Below are 19,061 nucleotides of genomic sequence, written 5' to 3' on the forward strand. Positions count from 1 at the left end.
TTGGAGACCTTGTACCCTTTTATGCCTAAATACTCTACTGTGTTTTTCCTAAGAACAAGGACATTTTCTTACACAACCACTGTACAGTTATCAAAATCAGGACGTTTACCATGGATGCAATACTATTTTCTAAACTACAGTCCACATACAAATTTTGTCAGTTTTCTCAATGCTCTTTAGAGACAGTTTTTTTTCCTTTTCCAAGAGCCAAACCAGGACTGTGAATTGGCATTGAGTGTCCTGTCTTTTTAGTCTTCTTAAGCTGGGACAGGGACTTCCCTGGTGGTTCAGTGGCTAAGACTCCACACTCCCAATACAGGGGGTTCGGGTTCGATCCCTAGTCAGGGAACTAGATCCCACGTGCATGCCGCAGCTAAAGATCCCGCATGCAGCAACGAAGATACTGCATGCGTCAACAAAAATCCTGCGTGCCGCAACTAAGAACCAGCACAGCCTAAATAAATAAACAAACAAATAAATAAATAAATATTAAAAAAAAAAAAAAGATGGGGCCATCTCAACAGGCACATGCCTTTCTCCTTAAGCTGGGACAGGGCCTCTGGGTTCCTCAGCCTTGGCATTTTGAAGAGTAAGTGTCTGATATTTATTTCTACATGGTTAGATTGGGGCACTGCATTTGTGGTAGAAAAGCACTGGAGTGATGCTATATCCTTCTCAGTGCATCATATCAAGAGGCACAAGTCAGTTTGTCCCCGTATTGGTGACGCTAACTTTGATCCCTTCCAACCCAGTGTTTTTTGTCAGTTGGTTTCTCTCACCCTTTTGTGTCTCTCTCCTTATCTGTATGGGTTTCTCTCCTCATCTGCTTCTGTCTCGCTCTTTCTGTTTCTGTTATGATCATTCTCCATTTTCTTGTGCTGGTTCTTTTGGTATCCCTACCTCTGGGTCTGTCTCTCTCTTTATCTCTGGTCCTCTCTGGTTTCCTTTTCTCCCTGTTGCTGCCTCCGCCCTTGATTTTGGTCCTGTGTCACCATTCTCTCTCCAAAGTACTGAAAGGCATGCAAGACCACTTAGACCTGCCACCAGGCTGACCCACAGCTGAAGACCAGGTGTGTCCTTGGATTCCTAAGAGGAATCATATGGAACTAATGAGAGGCTAGACCTTTGAGGCATCATAGTTTACCCAGGTAGAACCTCATGGTCCTGGGAACTCATCTCTGGGCCCATGAGAAAAGGCAGGCTCTAGAGGAAGAGGGATTCTGCATAAAATTTCCTCTTCTTGCTGTCTTCTGCCTTCTGCCCACCCATATGTCATCTCCCATGAGAGAGTGCACAGACCCCCAAACTCCCCTCTAGACCCAGGGCTGAGGCTCACTGTGGTTAGGCCAGGGCTGAGCAAATACCATCTTTCTGCCAAAGCAGAGTCAACTCAAAGCTCTGAGGTTAGCAGGTTTCTTGCCACCTCAGAGAGCTGAGCCCACAACAGCCTTCATCCCCACTTGGTGGTCATTGGATTGGAAGAAGCCCAGACCCCGGGCTTCTTTTCTCTCTGGGTTAGGCCCCAAGCCACAGTCAGAGAATAGAGGCCAGACCATGGCACTCAAGAGCAGCACACGCAGGGAGATCAGCTCGGTGCTTTGTGACCACCTAGAGGGGTGGGATAGGGAGGGAGGGAGGGAGACGCAAGAGGGAGGGGATATGGGGATATATGTATACATATAACTGATTCACTTTGTTATACAGCAGCAACTAACACACCATTGTAAAGCAATTATACTCCAATAAAGATGTTTTAAAAAATAAAATAAATAAATAAATAGCCCCCCCCCCCAAAAAAAAAAAGAGCAGCACACGGCCAATCACTCACGGCTATGGCACTGAATTTTTTTTTTTTTTTTAATTTTATTTATTTATTTATTTATGGCTGTGTTGGGTCTTCGTTTCTGTGCGAGGGCTTTCTCTAGTTGTGGCAAGTGGGGGCCACTCTTCATCACGGTGCGCGGGCCTTTCACTATTGGCCTCTCTTGTTGCGGAGCACAGGCTCCAGACGCGCAGGCTCAGCAATTGTGGCTCACGGGCCTAGTCGCTCCGCGGCATGTGGGATCTTCCCAGACCAGGGCTCGAACCCGTGTCCCCTGCATTGGCAGGCAGATTCTCAACCACTGCGCCACCAGGGAAGCCCTATGGCACTGAATTTTGAATTATGTTATCATTATTCCTATTATTAAATCCAACTTTATGGTGGGTGACTTGGGTGAGCACTGCTCCTCATTGGAACGTACGTACCCTCTTGTGTACGTACCCGGGGACTTTCTGCTCTGGTGGTTCCTCTGCAGTTATTTGTTCTCATCCTAGTCTATGGAAGTAGGCATCACTAAGGACCAGCATGAAGCAAAAGGCTAAGGGAGGAAACAGTACTGGCTGCCCCGCCGCGCCGTCTAGTTCTTCCTGCCGGGCGGGGCCCGGGCAGCATCCTCTCCACCCTCCAGTGCTCTGCAGCGGCAGCACCGCCAGGCCCAGGTCAGGGAGCAGCGTAGGGGCTGGCGCCAACCTCATCTGTGTCTCTTCAGGGGTCACAGGCCTAGGGGATGTCAGGGCCACCAAGGCTCTTGGCACTCAAAGGCCACCCAACCCTCTCGTTTTGCAGATGAGCAACCCGGGGCCTGGGAAGGGGAAGTAATGGCACGGCAGTGGCAGAGCTGGGACCAAATCCCAAGGCTCATGACTTCCACCTCACTGCTCCTTCTGCCATTGCCCCTGGATTTCTCAGCTGCCGGCTCAATAACTCCTCTCCATCCCCAGACCTGTTGGCAGGCAAGAAAAATAACTCATGTGAGTCAAAAGGCAATTTGCAAACATAAATAATTTTCAATGCCAGGAGAGGAAACAGTAGGAAGACGCATTGAAGGTTGAGAGGAACCTGGCCAGTCCTGAGTCCTCCTTCACCCTGCCCAGTGCTTCCGCTCCCCCCTCAGCACTGATAGGAGAGTGGGGAGCACAAAAAACAAAGCAGGAAATGGCTATAAGGATGCTCACATCCGTTGTTCATGGGAGGGATTCTGCTTTCCAGGCTCTTCTCTCCCCACCCCCCAACATTCACATGATTTTGTAATCCCACCTCCTTTAGAGAATCAGAGGAAATTAGATGGTCCCCTGCTTGCATCTGGAATAGCCCAGGCCTCCTCCATCCGGCTGTTTTCCTCCTTGTCTTCAACCCCAAAAAGCACTACTTCAACAAAGAATGGAAGACACGCCATTATTCTGTTATGTTACTATAACCTCAATGTTATATTACAAAGGAGCTGAATACGACTTTCCCGTTTTCTCAATTTGGATGCTGCTTTACAGACCACCCAAGACCATCCTCTGATTTTGTGACAGGCATTTGCTCATCTCCCCAGGATGTTACGGCTTATTTTGCCCTGACAGCCAGCGAAGTCCCTTGTAAGAGGTTTTGGAGAATAGTGGTGGTAGTGAGGGAAGAGCCGGTGTCATTTCGGAGGGCTGAGTGCGCTAAGCACACCTTTCTAAAGCCCACCCCAAGGGGCTCTCTAAAGCAGAGAGAAACAATGAGAAACCAGATACCATGGAATTAGTGAAGAATTTCTCAGATGAAACAGGAAAGGGAGGAAATGCAGGGAGGTTTACATTACACCTGGCGCAGGTTGAAAGGAGTCAGGGCCAGTCGTTGGCAATATTAAACTCCATGGTGCGTTTGAAAGGATCCTTCGCTCAGGCAGCAAACGAGAGGCGTTCCTGCCAGTATGGGCTGCATTGCCACCACCCTCCTCCAGCCCTAAATGCACACGCACATGCACACTCACGCAGGCATGCACACGCACCTTGGATGTCCATTGGCCATGCTAGCTCTCTGCCCCTATCTAGATTTGAGAACTTGCAGATAATTAAGTGAAATAATAATTACAGGCAGCATTTGATGAGTTTTTACTGTGTCAGGCCTTATCCACACAGCTTACGTGAAGACCATATATGAAAATAAAAAAGGGGTGTGTGCTGTGTCTTCTGCTTGTTGTTAACTCTGTGTGTGTCTGTGTGTATGTGTGTGTGTGTGTTTTGGAGTAACATGCCCATATCTCTACTATTCTGAACCTCATGTTAAACCTAAATACATAAGGACGAGGTGGTTGCTGGGCTGTCAGGAACCGTATAATATGTACCACTAGCTAAATATGGAAATTAAACCATGAATCTCCTGGAACTGACTCAAGGATTATCCTTAGGGTCTGTTTCCCTAAATTCAATTACCACATAATTACCCGGAGTCTCCTGAAACTCACACAGATGGATCAGGTGAAGGGCGAGGGGGCAGCAGGACCCTAGAGTAGCTGAGTGCCTGAGTGTCTGACATCCTCTGGTGGCAGGGCGAAAAGGAGCAGCCTGAGTCCCCGGCCTCTGCTGTGCAGCTTTGTGGTCATGGGGGTTGAGCCCCTGGTGGTGGCACGGGGGTCTTTCCTGTGTCTGCTGCTAATGGCTTGTAGTGCAGGAATCAGCATAACTGTCTGAAAGCTCCCATCTGTCTCTCTTTCTCTCTCTCTCTCTCTCTCTCACACACACACACACACACACACAGGACTCTGTACACACACACACACACACACACACACACATACACGAGGCATCTGATTCTGAGGTATTTATCTAGGAACTGTGCACAAACTGTGGGAGTGCATGAAATACCCAAGACATGCCCCTTGCCTTCCAAATGCTCAAGGCTTTGTCCAGCTGGAGAATTGAGGTGCATGCACACAGGTATGTTGCAGCTAGCAACTGATTGACGAGCTGGGGTGGGGGGCTGCAATAAATACTGCAGGAGATCAGGCACAGCAGGCCCTGGTAAAGGCTGGAATAATCTAGAACAACCTCAGGGAGGGGATGGGACCTAACTGGCCTCTGAAGAACCCACAGAATCCTGGAAGCTGGGAGCACAGCCCCTGGAGACAGACAAGGCTAGCTCAGAACCCACTATCTGTTCCCCTGTATACTGAATGTTTGACCTCAAATGGGTTACTCGAGCCTCTAAGCCTTCATTTTACCATCTGTGAGACAGGGATAGTGATAGGACGTAGCTCATGATGACGCCCTGAAGTGCCCCCACAGGTAGTGGGCACTCAATCCATGTTAGCTGTTAGCAGTAACTGCAAGGGGAAGAGAGGAAGAGGAGGGGGCAGGGGGCAGGGGGGTTTTTGAACCATGGCCACAGGAAATGGACACTTGCATCCAAGAATATCCGCCTTTAGTACTATTTCCTCTTCACAGTCTTCATCTTCTCAGATGAGCCGCAAACATAACATGGAACCATAACGTGGAACCATAGAAGAAACTCGATTCAAAAAGCACGAGGATCTGGTTCTGTACGAGTGCAGGCGCAGCTCTTATCTCTCTCCTGTCCCAATGCCATTCTCGGTGATCCAGGATAAAGCTGGAGAGGCTGAGGCTGAGGTCCCAGGTCAATGGGTAATCATCCACCAAGCAGGTAGTGAGGGCAGAATGCAGAGGGCTGGTGGTGCACACTGGGTTATAGAGTTGGGGGGGGAGGGAAGGGAGTCAGTTCAGAGGTAAACATCACTGGGTATCTGTCCCTTGGTCACGCTGAGGCTCTCAGCCAGAAGTCATTAGAAGGCATTTGGATCTGACATGAAATGTTCTTTGTTCCCTGGTAAAAAAACTAACCCGTATGTTTACTTAGGGGGTTTTTCCAGAAGCGCTCAAGGCTCTTTCCCGACCCAGTTCATCCTCACTGTCACGGCACGTCTTTGAAGGTGCTGAGGAAACTGAGGTGTAGGAAGGGAAAGGGTTTTGGTGCAGGTAGTGGGTACTGCAACTGGATCTGTTCTGCCCTCCTTGTACGTTCTAGACTTTGTCGTTGGGGTGGGTGGGAATGGGGAGGAGACTCAACTCAGGAGCCCAAGGTGGGCCAACAAATGGAGGGACCAATTCTGGTCTTCCATCACTCCTTTGTCTAGGTCTTGTCCCATGCTCACTCCACCCCCACCTGAAATCACAGGTGAAGGCCCCACCGTCATGCAGCAGCCATTCTGTGCCACGTCAGCATACTCACTGTCACTACAATCACCGCACTCACAGGATCCATGTCCATGTGGCTCAGTTCTCAACAGTTTCTCTCTCCTATTGGACTGAAACTTCCCTGTGGGCAGGGGCTGACCAAGTAGACTATTCAGGATCCAAATAGAGTTTCCAGATAACATCCAGGATGCCCAGTTCAATCTGCATTCACATAAACAATGCATTTTATATTATTTTTTAGTATTAGTAGATCTCAAATATTTCATGAGACGTACTAAAAAATCATGCATTGTCCATCTGAAATTCAAATTTAACTGAGCATTCTAGATTTTTATGTGCTCAGTCTGGCAACCCTAGCTCCAACGCACCCTGGTAGGATCCAAGGATGGAGCTAACACTGAAGGGCTAAACTTGACCCTTGTGAAAATGAGTTGGGAGAGGTGGTGCAGGCAACAGGGAGACCAGAGCTGGAGTCTGGGACCCAGCTGGTGCAGGAGGGACCAGCTTCTGAGGGATGGATGGATACACAATGCCCCTCTCTTTGCAATGAGTCAGCTTCAGCCTCTATGCTCAAGGCTCAGCCCCATTAGAAAGGTTCATTTGGAGAAAAAACAGAGAACTTTGGGTCTCTGTGCAAAGTTAAGATCCCAGTGTGCAAGGTTAAGATCTCAGCTTCCTGCTTTCATTCTCTCCCCCGAACTTGGGCTCAGAGAGAGGGTTTAGGACCCTTTGCTTGTGAAGCGCTGGGCATTGACAGACATCTCTGCCCTGCATTAGGAAGAAGCAGTCTACATCTGCAAGAACTGGGGCTACTGGACTCTCCTCCCCTGTCCCGATGCCAGGGCCCCTGGCCCTCTTTGAGTGTTCCTGAGCTTTGGACACATCTATGTTTGAGAGGTTAGGGTGGAGTGAGTTGCCGTGGGGTACCTCTCTGCTGGGTGATAGCAGACCACCTGATTCGTTCTAGAATCAGTACAGAACTGGGCAGTGGCCACATGAGCTGGACAAGCTGTTCTGTCATCAGAACCTCAGACTCTCATCCCACAGGGAAGCTCAACCCCTGTGGGGTCTGAATGGAACAAGATGCTCAAGTGGCCCCTGGCACATCCGAGGAGCCCAGCCAATGAGAGTCCTGTCCCTCCTGGGCCAGAAGGGGCCTTGGACACCCTTGAGTCTGGTGCCAGTTGGGCATCTCTGCTGCTCCTCCTGACCTATCCATCTACCTCTGTCCCATTGCTGACCTTCTGACCTTAGGTTCCAGGCTCTTCCTAGGACCATCCTCCTCGAAGACCTACCCCAGAAGGTCCACCACCAGGCCCAGTTTTCAAGGCCTCAGACCACCTGTAGGCCACACCTTTCTGCGAACGGTAGTGGACAGGTTTCCTTCCCTGCCCACCAACAGTGCCATCCTCTACCTCCCCTCCCCTGTTCCCCAGGCTCAGCCTGGCAGAGGCCACCCACTGGGCAGGAGGGGTACCCCTAGGGGCTAAGGCTCACTCCCAAGTCACCAACTGTGCAGACCTGAACAAGGGGCTCCCCTTCCCACTCTTGATTTTTTAGTTCTCCTCTACCAGAAAAACAGGGAGATGAAATCCACGCCTGGCATGTGCCTTTGTGTACCAGTCAGTGAAGGACAGGCCCAATTCTAGTGCTGAGCAGGCAGTTTGCCAGGAGCAGTCAAGATTACCCCTCCCTTCATTCCCAGGGTGGCAAAGGGCATTCATTACATTGAGCAGGGAGGGGGGAGTGTTTAACTCACTCTAAAGGGGGCTGGGGTGATGGGGGTAGTGGGAGGGACAATTCACAAAAGCCAGGGCTAGAAACTCCCAACGGTTTTTTTTTTTTTTTTGAACTTCCCTTCCCTCCCTCCCCTCCCCCCTGCTAGGCTCCCCTCCCCCACCTCCAGCCGCTTGGTGGCCTGCAGCCAACACTGGCCACACTGTCCGCATTCAGGCCTCCTGCCCTCCTGGCCCTCTATCTCTTCCCCTGGCCTTCCCAACACTGTGCTCTCTCGCCACCTCTCCCCCCTTAACAACCCCCCATTATGAACCGTGTTGACCTCTTCTGCCCGGGCGCCCAGCACAGGCTCGGCCCCCCAGTCCCAGACGGGCAGGCAAGGGGCTTGGGCGCCAGGAGCAGCCCCGCGCCCATCAGGCCGTCAGTCCCGTGGCCCCTGGCCCTGCTCGGTCACTCCAGCCAGGAAGATCGCTGCGTCTGCACAAAGCTGGCCAAGGCCGGCCGCAGCATTCCCGGGTCGCGGCTTCCAGGCCCGGGGGAGCCGCACCTCGGAGCTCGGCCCACTCCCCTTGCCCCCTCGGGCCCCTTAACCCCTTCCTGCTTGGGGAAACCAAGGGCCCCAGCCTTGCCACCCAAAACAGGACGGGTGAGATGGGATCCCACATTTCCCTGCTCACTAAGGAAGTGGGGACGGGCAGGCCTTGCTCTTCTGGCCTCTTCCCCCTCCCACTCCCCATCCACCTCGCAGGAAGCCCCCCGCCCCCTGCCCTGGCCGCGCTCGCGGCGCCTCCAGTCGGAGCCTCTGGCCTGGTGGTTTCCGGGGAGAGAGGCTGGCAGAGAAAGAGCCTCGCAGCTTCCTCGGTGGGGCGGGGCCAGCGATGGCAGCAAGGGACGCTGGAGAGGGTGGGAGGATCCCCTCCCGGCTGAACCTGCCCTACCGGGCAGGGATTATTAGGAAGGAACACTCCTGCTACATCAGGGCCAGCGCCAGGGTGTGTTGCGCCCTGGGGTCGGGGGTGGGGGTGGGGGTGGGGGGCAAAGATCAGCAGGTGCCTGGCGGGCGCGGCGCTGGCCCCACCCAAGTCTCCGCGCCGCTCGCGCACCCGTGCACCCCTCCTCCCCCCACCCACGCAGATCCCGGGTTTGCCAGCGCGGTGGGCAGCGAAGCCCTGAAAACTCTGAGAGCGGGGGCGACGCCAGCACAACCCCCCCGCAGGAATTCCCCTCTCCTTTGGAGAGCCTCTCGACTTCCGGGGAGCGGGGTCACTCCCCGGGTGCGGGCGCCTCTGCTCGCGAAACCAGTCCACTTGGCTTTTGCAAAGGTTTAAGCGCAAGTTGCGATAGGTTCCCCCACAGCCTCACCGCCCCCCCCACCCCCGCCAGACCTAAGGCGGAAGCGGGATGGGGAGAGGGGTGCAGCCGCCTCCTGAGCCTCTGACGTTCGCTCTTCGCTAATCTCAAACAGCGAAAGTGCACCTTCAACATCTCCATTTAATATTTACATTCAAGCAGGTAATAATTGGAAGCTTATAGTTTAGACATTTCTAGTAGCAGCAGTTTCTAGAGAGCTCGTTTAGCCTTTTAACAAAAAAAAATTTTTTTTTGCACATAGAAACAACACATCCATGTGTACAGTATCAAAAAATATATACCAAGGTTACTGGTATTGCAGTTCCTGGAAGGGGAGGAAATGAAATCAACCGAAATACTGAATGAATGGGTAGAAAGGTCAACAGAAAATAGTTTGTCTGATATAGAATATAACATGATCTAGAGAGAACTCCATAAATCTAGGTTTTTATATTTCAATATATAAATACCTACAAATAAATATATATATATCAGCCCGAAGGGGGTGGTGGGCCTTTTGAGCTCAAACAATACATTTCAATAATAACACCACGTACAAACGGGAGTAAAGTCTGCACTTGACAAGTTAGCACGGTTAAAATATAATACTATAACTCTTAGACCGCCTCGAGTGGCTGCCCTGTCAGTCCCGGAGGTCCACGAGAGAGGGGATGGGGCAGATGAGGGGCGAGACCCGCAGGCACGGCGTGGAAGGCGCCAGTGTGGGCCGGGCGCTCCAGCCAGAACCCGGTGGAGGGGCGCGGTTGCCGCGGCTTCTGGCATTTTCGCGCTGGGGCCCGGCCCCGGATCTCCCGCAGTTGGAGAGAGGAGGAGTCCGCCCCCAGGCCCCAGGTGTTAAGCCCCGGCGGGTACAGCGCTTTCCCTTCCGAAGCCCTTCGGCTACACCGTCACGTACTCCTTGAACGTGACGGTGAGGCAGTTTGCGGTGACGTCGGTGATAATTATATTCCCAAAAAAGGGTTTGAACTCGCTGAGTGGCTCCTCGGGCTCGTCCTGGGCCTCGGTCGGAGGCTTCTCAGCCGCTGTCGCCGGCGCAGCTGCCACCGCCGCGGTTGCGGGCGCCTCAGGCTTCACCTGCAGGGCGCTGGGCGGCTCCCCAGCCTCGCCGCGCGTCTTGACGCAGCGCAAGTCTATGGGCTCGTCCAGGTCTGAGTCCAGCAGGATGACCTCCGGTTGCGGGAGGGCGGCGGCGGGGGGGACGTCCGCGGGGCGCTCGGCGGTGGGGCTGCCCCCCAGGCAGGTGGGGGTGCTAATGCTGCGCGCTGTCAGGCGCTTCTTGCAGGGCTCTCGCTCGCCATGGGTCTCGGAGAGGCAGCGCTTGCGCGCGTGGGAGAGATTTAGGTCGACGGCGTGGTGATGGTGGTGGTGGTGGTGGTGGTGATGGTGGGAGGGCGGCTGTGTGCCGCGGGGCGGGTCCCAGGCCAGCAGGTCAGGCTTGGTGGTGAGCTGCAAGGGCTGCTCGCCGAAGGCCTCCTTGGTCGGGGAGAGCTTGCGGGAGCCGGCCTCCTGGGGCTGCGGGTCCCCGGCCCCCGGCCCCTCCTCCTCCCTCCTCTTGGAGGGCGTTTCCACCTTCTTCTCCTCCGCCCCCGCGGCCTTTTTGAAAGTCCTGTCTGCAGGGGGGTGACGCTCCTCGGCAGCCCGCTTCTTGTGGCTGGGGGAGCGCGCCTCACCCTCGGCTGCCTCCCCTGACTTGATCTTCACCGCCTGCATGCCGTTCTCCATGTACTTGCTCATCACGATCACGATGCGTCCGTTCTTGTTCTTGTTCTTGACTATCTTCATCTTGCCCCCAATCCCGTTGCCCGTCACCGCTTCCTTGGGGGCCGGCGTCATCCCGTTGGGGGGACCCTTCTCGGAGCCCTTGCCTGGAGCCCCGACCGCACCGGCCAGGGGCTTCACCGCTCCCAGGTAGCCCTTGGCCCCCCCGCCGTGGGCCCACTTATCGGGCGGGTGGCTCTTGGCGCCTAGGTCCGGGCAGGTGGGGCTGGGCGCCTCCTTGTGGCTGCCCTGGTACTGCAGGTCATACATTTTGGGGTCCGGCTGGTAGGGGTGGTGCTTCTTGCTGTTGAGCTGGTAGTAGTATTTGCCGCTCTTGCCTGGCGGTGGGGGCTTGCCCGCCCGCTCCTTGCTGTGCGGCTGGTACTGGTGGTGCTTCTTGCTGTTGAGCTCGTACTGGTGCCCCTGGCCCTTGCCCTGACCACCCAGCTCCAGCTTGGCGCGGTTGTCAGCCGAGGAGTCCTGGAGTCCGGTCAGCACGTTGGAACGACGGGCAAAAGTAGGTACCTAGGGGAATGGGGGTAGAAATGGAGGGAGAGGTAAGAGGAGGGGTAAGGCCAGCCCCAGAGCAAGCCTCAAGCACCAGGACTGTCCCAGCCCCTACCAGGTCAGCAGCTGCGTTATGCGGTGGGGGGGGGGGGCGGGGAAGGGTGTGGGAGGTCATGATGAAAGGAAGTGGAATTGGGTGTTCTGGAGGAACTCCCCATGACTTCCGGGCCTGGAGGCAGCTCAGGTGGCAATGTCATGGGAAAGACTTGTGGACGGCCCCCGGGGCCAGGGAGTGTATTCACCTGCACCACCAGTGGTTTGGGCTTCGGCCCTCGCTTCCGATATCCCATCAGCTGCTCCTGCCGTTCCCTGGGGAGAGGGAACAGAAGGCAGTGCTATTAGCCTCAGAGTCACCTCCCTCCTGCTATGCCCCAGCCTGCGGTGATGCCCCCACTTTGGTGAGCAGCGGGGCCAGCAAGAACCGGAGGGATCAAGAGCTCACGGCAGAAGATCGCCTCGGCCGCCACTTGGGTGCCTCGGTCCAGCCCAGAGTCCCGCTTTACGCCCACACCAACCCCTATCTGTCCAAGGGGTCTTCTCCAAAGGTTTCCCCCACCTCAGATGTCCATACCTGAACCAGGTCCCCACACAGCCCTGCCTCTTTGGCCTGCAGCTTGGGGCTGGGCAGCTTGGGGCTGGGCTGCTTGGCACTGGTGTCCACAGCCTTGGGCCCGGGGCCCTGCACAAAGTGCACTGGGCTTTGGGGTCCAGGGGATGCAAACAAGTCCAAATGAGGTGTGCGTCGACCCTGGGCCTCCCCGTCAGAGGCACGGGATGCTAATGACCTCATTAAGATTCAGATAACGAGTGCCGCCGGCAGAAGGGAGGACTCGTTTCCTTAAAGGCCAGGCACTAAACAGGGGGAGGGGCTGCGCCCTTGTTTACACAGCGGCAAATGAGCCAATTAGGGGCTGGGGGCGGGGGCCGGACACCGAGGCCAGGGCCTGGCCAGGTCCGCAGCCACCTGGTGAACCGGCTCTGGCAAGGCCTGGGCAGAGCTGCTGGGCGGGGCGGGGCGGGGCGACGCGGGGCGGCACGCAGAAGCACCGCCTCCTCCACGAGCCCGGGCTCCCAGCCTCCCCTGATTTCCAAATTATTAATAAAGCCCATGGCGGTAGCGGTGCTCAATACAGCTGCCAGGCTTCCGCCTGCGGCCTGGTGGAGGGTGACCTGAGGCAGGGGGGAGGATGATCCTAGCACTGCCCAGCCCTCTATGGGAGAAGGGAGTGCCTCTCCAGCGTTGGCCAAAGTTGCAAGCCATTCCCGGGCCAGAAATCTGCTCTCCAGCGACCCTAGGCACCCCCCCCCACCCTTGGGCTAACCCAGGGGAGTTCCACCCTGCCTGGGGGCCCGGGCCGGGGCCTAACTCCAAAGTTGCATGGCATTGCAACAGCCTGCGTTTTAAGTCTTTGGGGACCCATTATGCAACATGGCATCAGCCGCTGACATGGTTATAGGGTGGTGAACTCTCAGGTGGAACCGGGGCAGGATCCCTTCTCGGCGCCCCCCTACATCGCAGGAGAGCAACTTCCCTGCTGGTCGCTCGTTCCCAGGGTCTAGAGTTTACAGTTTTAGCGCCAAACGCGCCACAGGAAATAATGCAAAATAAAAGGGGGAGGAGGGATGGAAGGCAGCGGTGTGGCCCAGCTCCGCGGGCTCTTGCCGCTCCTCCCCTCCTCGATCGCCCTTCCCCCTTCTGTCCTCCCCGAAACAGAGAACCGCAGCCACCGGCGGTGAATCCAGCTGCAGCAGCTGCAGCGTGACAAGCATCTGTGCCCACGATGAGCCCCTCGTCAGAAGCCACCCCTCCACCACCAGGCAGTGCCCATCCCACACCCTTTGGGCCAAGCTCCCCCTGCCCTGAGAATGGGGTCCAGACCCACCAAGCAGCCTAGTGGGAGGTGTGAAGGGCAAGCAGCTCCAGAAAGAATCTGCCCCCTGCCAATCCCAAGCTCCCTGGGGGGTGAGGGTGGCAACTTAAGGCCTTGTCAACTTTTCTCCAGTCCCCAACAGGTTAAGTTCAGTTCCGTGACGTCCGGTGGTTTCACAATGCCAGCTCCCTTGGAGCTGCCCCGAGAGTTGCCCGTGCCAAGCGGCCAGTGGCAGCAGGAAAGCAACACCTAGGCTCCGGGGGTGGGGCTTCAAGGTAGCGAAAGGAGGGGGGCCGGCAGGGAACCAGGCACAGCCCCAACTTCTCTGCGCAGCTGTAGGGCCACCCGCACGCACCCTTCCCACAGTTTCCCCCAAACACAAGCCTCTCCTTCTCCGGCCCTGCCCTCCCCACCCCAAGCCGCAGCAACCGCCAAGGATGTTAGTTAGAGGAGCCGAGGCCCCAGCCGTGCCCATTCAGACCCGGGGGGAGGGGACTCCTGCCAGCCCCCTCCCGGCCCTTTCCCCCTTTCCTGTTGCAGCGTTGGCCCACTCTCCCATTCCCATATACGGTCACGGCTGCGAGAGGCGGCTGCTTGAGGGACGCTCACCTGTTCTGGAAGGCGATCAGCAGCCGGGGATCCAGGATGTTCTCCTCGGGTTCCCACGTGTTATATCTTGCAAGGGAAAAGGGAGGGGGACACGGCGTAAAAAAAAAAACCGAGCCAGCTTTGCGGCCTCCAGGTGGGGAATGACATAAGGCCCTACTCTGTCTTCATGAACCGAAAGCTATTTAGCTGTGGATGTGGGGGTGGAGAGTAAATTTCTGCAGGCCTGACACGGTCCCTGATACACCCTCCCCGAGTCAAAATAAACACACAAGGGCAGGAAGAAAGGGGAGGGGTAAGGAAAATGAAACTAGCAGTTTATTTTGCAGTTGTCAAGAATTTTAAGCATGTTACTGCGACATGTTCCAAAGCCACTTTGCTCACCAGGAACCCTGCGTGCAAAGCAGCCAAAATGCAAAGTCGCAGTCCCCTCCTCCTCTCTCCAGCCCCGAGTCTCCGCGAGGGCTTCAGCCATTCTCCATTTGACCCCTAATCCGATAACCGTCAGCCAAGCGGCCCCCCACACCCCCTCGCGGCCCTGGAGCCCGCTGTCACGGGCAAGCAACCCCCAAATACTCAGCAACACAAAAATATGCCTCTGTGTGTGTGTGTATATGTGTGTATGTGTGTGTGTGTGTGTGTGTGTGTGCCTGCGCGTCTGTCTCCATCCGGTGCCTTCGCATTTCAAATTAAAAAAAAAAAAAATTCCCCACCAAAAGCGCCGCAGTGACAGTTCCCAATATTTTCTGCTTTTTTTCTTCCTCTCCCTGCACCACTAGGAGGGAAGAGGCACACAATTGCATTTTCGTCGCTTTTTAATTTTTTTTTTTTTTTGGTTTTGCAATATGGAGCCGTTCGGTGGAGGGAAAGGGGAAAGGAGCCATTTTCTGCTGCACATCAGTCAGTGCCTGCGCCCTCCCTCCCTCCGCCGGCCTCCCCGGCTCGGCCCCGCGTCTCTCCAGCTCCTCCGGCTCCTTTTAGTGCATAAATTAGTGATGGCATTTCCCGGAGAGCAGAGCACAACACAGGGCGCCGGGCTCGGGCTCGGCGGCTCGGCTTCCCCAGTGCCTGCCACCGACTTCCCCACCCCCTCCTCCCTCCACCCCACCTCCACCCCGCCTCCCGTCCGCTCCCCCCACCACCCCACCAGCCCAGCGGGTCCGGAGCCCGGGAGCCCCGCGCCTCGGCACCAGGCTCCCCCGCCCCTCGGCCGCTACTTACTTGGGGGACCAGCCTCTCCATTTCACCAAATACTCCACTCTGCCCTGAGGGGGGAAGAGACAGCACTCCATCAGCTTCCGCGGGATCCCCGGCTCCGGCCCGCAGCCTCCCCACCCCCTCCCCGCCTCCCCGCGGGCTGCTCCGGCTGCCGCTCCCCCGCCGCCTCGCCGTCGCCCCCGCGCCGCCCTACCTTGCGGATCCGCTTCTTCTCGATGCTCTCCACCGCGAAGACGTGCTCGCCAACAGCTGGCAGCTCCATGGCCGAGCCGGAGCGCGCCGGGGCGCGGGCGGCCGGCGCGGCTGCAGACGCTGCTGGCTCCCGCCGGCGCCCCCGCTGCCGCCCCGGCCGAGGCGCCCCCCGCCGTCCGCGCCGCCGCCGCCGCCGCTCGCCCAGCACAGCCCGGCCGCCCGCCGCTGCCCGCGCCCGCCCCGGCTCCCGGCTCGCGCTCGCTGAGACAACTGAGCCCGGGCCGCGGCTGCACAAGAACTCATGCAAATCCGGACGTCAGCGGGCGGGGCCTCGCCGGGCCCTGCTCGGCGTCAGGGGGCGGCCGCGGCCGGGATTGGCGCAGCCGGGCCTACCGGAGGCCCCGGGCCTGGGCGGCGGGGGGGTTGGGGGGGGAGGAGGAAGGGCGCGGGAGGGGGCCGGGAGGAGGAGGGCGCCGGGGAGGTGCAGGGGGAGGGATCTGCGAGCCTGGGAGAGGGACACTGGAGGGAGGCAACGGGACCGGGCCGAAGAGGTGTGGTCGGCGGCCGGGCCGAGGCGGGGTGGAGAGCTTGACGGGACCCGCGAGGGTCTGGCTGCGACCCCTCGCCTGCGGCCTACCGCCTCGGCCGGCTCCCTCGCCTCTCATTCTCAGCGTGCACTGCCCAGGGACCCCTGCCGGGGGCCACGGAAGCATCCACTGCAGTTTCCATTTGCACCGAATTGCATCATGTGCAGACTCGCAGGGGGTCGCCGGCAGGGGCGGAATCGGAGCAGGGGCAGCTCGCGCCCCACTCTCTGTGTCCCGCCGCCCCGCCCCGCCCCGCCCCGCGAGGCTTAGGGCATTTAGGAAGGCGAGAAATGGAAAGAGAAAGGATAGGGAGGAGAGAGACGACTGGGTGCAGAGGACCTCCAGGGAGAGCGCGGAGAGGAGAAAGGGGATAGAGGAGCAGCCAGCTTGTGGGCCCTAGGGCTCAAGAACCTTACCAGAGGGTTCTCCGATCCCACCCGGAACCTGCGAGGCTCCTAATTTACCCTCAGCCCTCTCCTTGTTGGGGCGAGAGCGGGATGTCCAGTTTCCAGCAGCAACCCCCCCGCCCCCAGCCCGCGGCCAACACGGCGGGAGGCAGGGAGGACAAAGAGGGGGTGAAGGGAATGTCCAGGTCGGCTTGGGGGCCCGAGAGGACTTCGTGGGGTCCGGGTAAGGGCTTCGAAAGAGGGAGCAGGGAGGGTCAAGAAAAGGTTGAAGCTGAGCAGGGCACAGCGGGGCCGCACGAAAGGGAGGTGAATGGAATGGCCGAGGAGCCAAGCACTCGTCACGAATTCGCGCTCCCTGGTCCCCGAACGGCAGCGGCGGCCGAGCCGAGGCCCTCCCGACGCGGCCGGAGAAGCCGCCGAGTGTGAAGTTTAGCACCTCCGGCGGCGAGACGGCGCGTTCCGGCGTGCAGCTCCAGCGTCCGGCTGGGGGAGCTGCTGCGCCCCACGCGGCCTCCCGAGGGCGCCGCCCGCGGGGCCGCGATCTCTGTGGGGTCGGAGTGAGGAGGGAGGGGACCTGAGGAGGGGGCAGGGCGGCCCAAGTGGCAGGGGCAGGGGCGCGCCTGCCCGGGGATGTGTCCGGGCCCCCAGCTCCGGGCCCTTGAAGGACCGGGAGCAGGAAGCTTGCGCAATCCCTTGGCTGAGCGTCCATGGAAGAAAGGAAAGGAGCAAAAGCCGAGCGAGAGTGGAACGAGCGGGCGGGGGGGGGGGGCGGGCAAAGAGCCATCCGGGTCTCCGCTCCCGCCCTGACACACGTCCCGGAATGCTGGGTGGGGACTGCGCGGGGGCTCGAGAAACTGGGGGAGGGGCGAGGTGGGGAAGCGAACCCCCAAAGCATGCGTTGGGCTCATTTTCTCCCGGGAATCCGGGAGAAGCCTGGAGACGGTCTGGTGTTTAAGGACGAACACGTTGACTCCACCATTTCACCACCACCTCGCAGCTCCCGCGGCTCGGCGGCTTCTGCTGCCCTGGCGGCCGCGGCTCCAGACGGCCCGCGTGGCTCCTCCCCGGAGGGGTCCTGGGGGTGGGGATCGTTTTCTGGCTGCCCCAGAGACGGGCAGAGAGGGGCTCGGTCTGCAGCGACTACCCTCTGACAAGCTTGAGGCGCAAACCCAAGATTCCCCCGAGAAGATGTTGGGGGGACGCGCCGGCCTGGGAGGGGGCGACGCCTGCTTGTAGTCCTGGGGTACGGGGGCTCTCTGGGTTTATAGAAGCTAAGGGAGGCGAAATCTTTCGGAGGGGGACACAGGCAAAGGTTCTCCTCCCCCTGCTGTGTTTTGGGCTTTTTCCTGACGCTCGTGTCCCGGGAGAGGAGCTCTCGTGTGAGACAACTTGACCGTAGAAGGGGAAGGCTCCCCGAGATTGGCGGGGGAAGCGCTGTCAGCGTGACAGTCACCCTTCCAAACTGAGCCTACCAACTGCCAGGCCGTCGGCGCTGTCGGTCTGTCTGGAGGTCTGCAGCGACCTTGTCCTGGGCAGTCCCTTCGTCCGGGGAGGGTCTTAGCTTCCCGACACTCCGCCCGCCCCCTCGCTAGAAAATCCCCTGGAAAATCTTTTTCCAAGGGGTGTTTCCGAGGCGTCCCGGGCAGGGGGGTGCCGAGGGAGGGCGAGCGGCCGCTGCAGCCTCCGCGCCGCCAGGGGCGTCGGACTCCGCAGGCCGCTGTTCGGCTCGCTCCGCCCGCGCCCCTCGGGGGCCCGCGCTCCGGATCTCGGGGGCCACGCTGTAGCACCCGGTGCCCCCGACGGCGGGTTTGCGCAGGAGCCGGGCTGGGCCTGATGCTGAGCTGGGGAGGAAGGGTGGCTCCCGCCGGCCAATACGGCGATCTTTTCTGGAGCTGCCGGTATGGCTGTGCGAGCAGCCGCAGGCTCCCCAAGACTTCGGGAGGGGACGCCCAGAAGCTCCAAAGAAGCCCCGGGAGTCCCCGGCCGCCCCCGCTCCCAGCCTTTCTGTGGAAAGTGACCAAAATACACAAGCATCCGCCGAACCCGGGAACTTGCGTGGTTATTTATTTTGTCCTGGTGGTGGGTGGGCCGATGTGGAGAGAGGCCGACTCCCAGAGCCCTCTCCCCACCTCGCAGCCTGACCCTAGACCACCCCTCACCTGCCAGCGGGTGCGGGGAGGAGCTCAGGTTCGCGGGACTGCGAATGGGTGCAAGGAGGGGGCAGAGACAGAATCTGAGGGGTGGGGAACGGTGAGCGCCCTGGAAGCTCCCCCGATGCGCCCCGCGAGCCCCTCCTGGGAAATCTCCCGTGGGGCCTCCCCTACCGTCCCACCCCCTGTCTTGGCCCCTTCGAGGGAGTCGCAGGCGAGTGGAGCTCTAAATTCGGGATTCCCAGAGCCTTCAGCGGGGCCCCTGCCTCCGACCCGGGATACCCCAAGCCTCACGGGGAACCCCGGAGAAATGTCGCCGGTCTGCGCTTTTGACGCTGCCCCCTTCCAGCGGGGGGCAGATCGCGCCTCTCAGTTCCGCCGAGGGGCAGAATTCTCCTGGGTGCCACCTCAGGCGGGGGCCCCTAGGGGCCCTCAAGGGCCCCAAGAGAGGAGCAATGCTATCTTGACGAGCCGCAGGCTCCCGCCCTGAGTGCCGAGGGCCGAAAGAGCGGACCCTGGAGAAGCCGGGAAATTTTTAATGGCCCTACACCCTAGGGTGGTCACTGACAGTTCAGGGCCCCAAGGGGCCTG

General features: G+C 58.4%; 1 protein-coding gene across 1 annotated transcript; it reads right to left on the minus strand.

Annotated features, from left to right (window-relative positions):
• Positions 1-9,221: 9,221 nt before the first annotated feature.
• Positions 9,222-15,508, minus strand: CBX4 (chromobox 4). The gene is made up of 5 exons (XM_036837634.1): positions 15,328-15,508; positions 15,138-15,181; positions 13,920-13,985; positions 11,682-11,748; positions 9,222-11,397 (listed from the first exon to the last, which is right to left on the minus strand). Exons 1-5 carry the CDS (start codon positions 15,394-15,396, stop codon positions 9,994-9,996), a joined length of 1,650 nt encoding a protein of 549 aa, XP_036693529.1. The 5' UTR covers positions 15,397-15,508; the 3' UTR covers positions 9,222-9,993.
• Between the last annotated feature and the right edge of the window lie 3,553 nt (positions 15,509-19,061).

The sequence above is a fragment of the Balaenoptera musculus genome, chromosome 20 (assembly GCF_009873245.2).
Source record: "Balaenoptera musculus isolate JJ_BM4_2016_0621 chromosome 20, mBalMus1.pri.v3, whole genome shotgun sequence".
NCBI classification, from domain to species: domain Eukaryota; kingdom Metazoa; phylum Chordata; class Mammalia; order Artiodactyla; family Balaenopteridae; genus Balaenoptera; species Balaenoptera musculus.

What these genes read in the sequence shown, in the direction of transcription:
- CBX4 (XM_036837634.1), bottom strand. Translation starts at nt 15,396, where the DNA reads ATGGAGCTGCCAGCTGTTGGCGAGCACGTCTTCGCGGTGGAGAGCATC. An exon ending in TGGAGAGGCTGGTCCCCCAA is followed by an intron (nt 13,986 to 15,137) that starts GTAAGTAGCGGC and finishes TTCCCTTGCAAG; the next exon opens with ATATAACACGTGGGAACCCG. An exon ending in CCAAACCACTGGTGGTGCAG is followed by an intron (nt 11,398 to 11,681) that starts GTGAATACACTC and finishes CCATTCCCCTAG; the next exon opens with GTACCTACTTTTGCCCGTCG.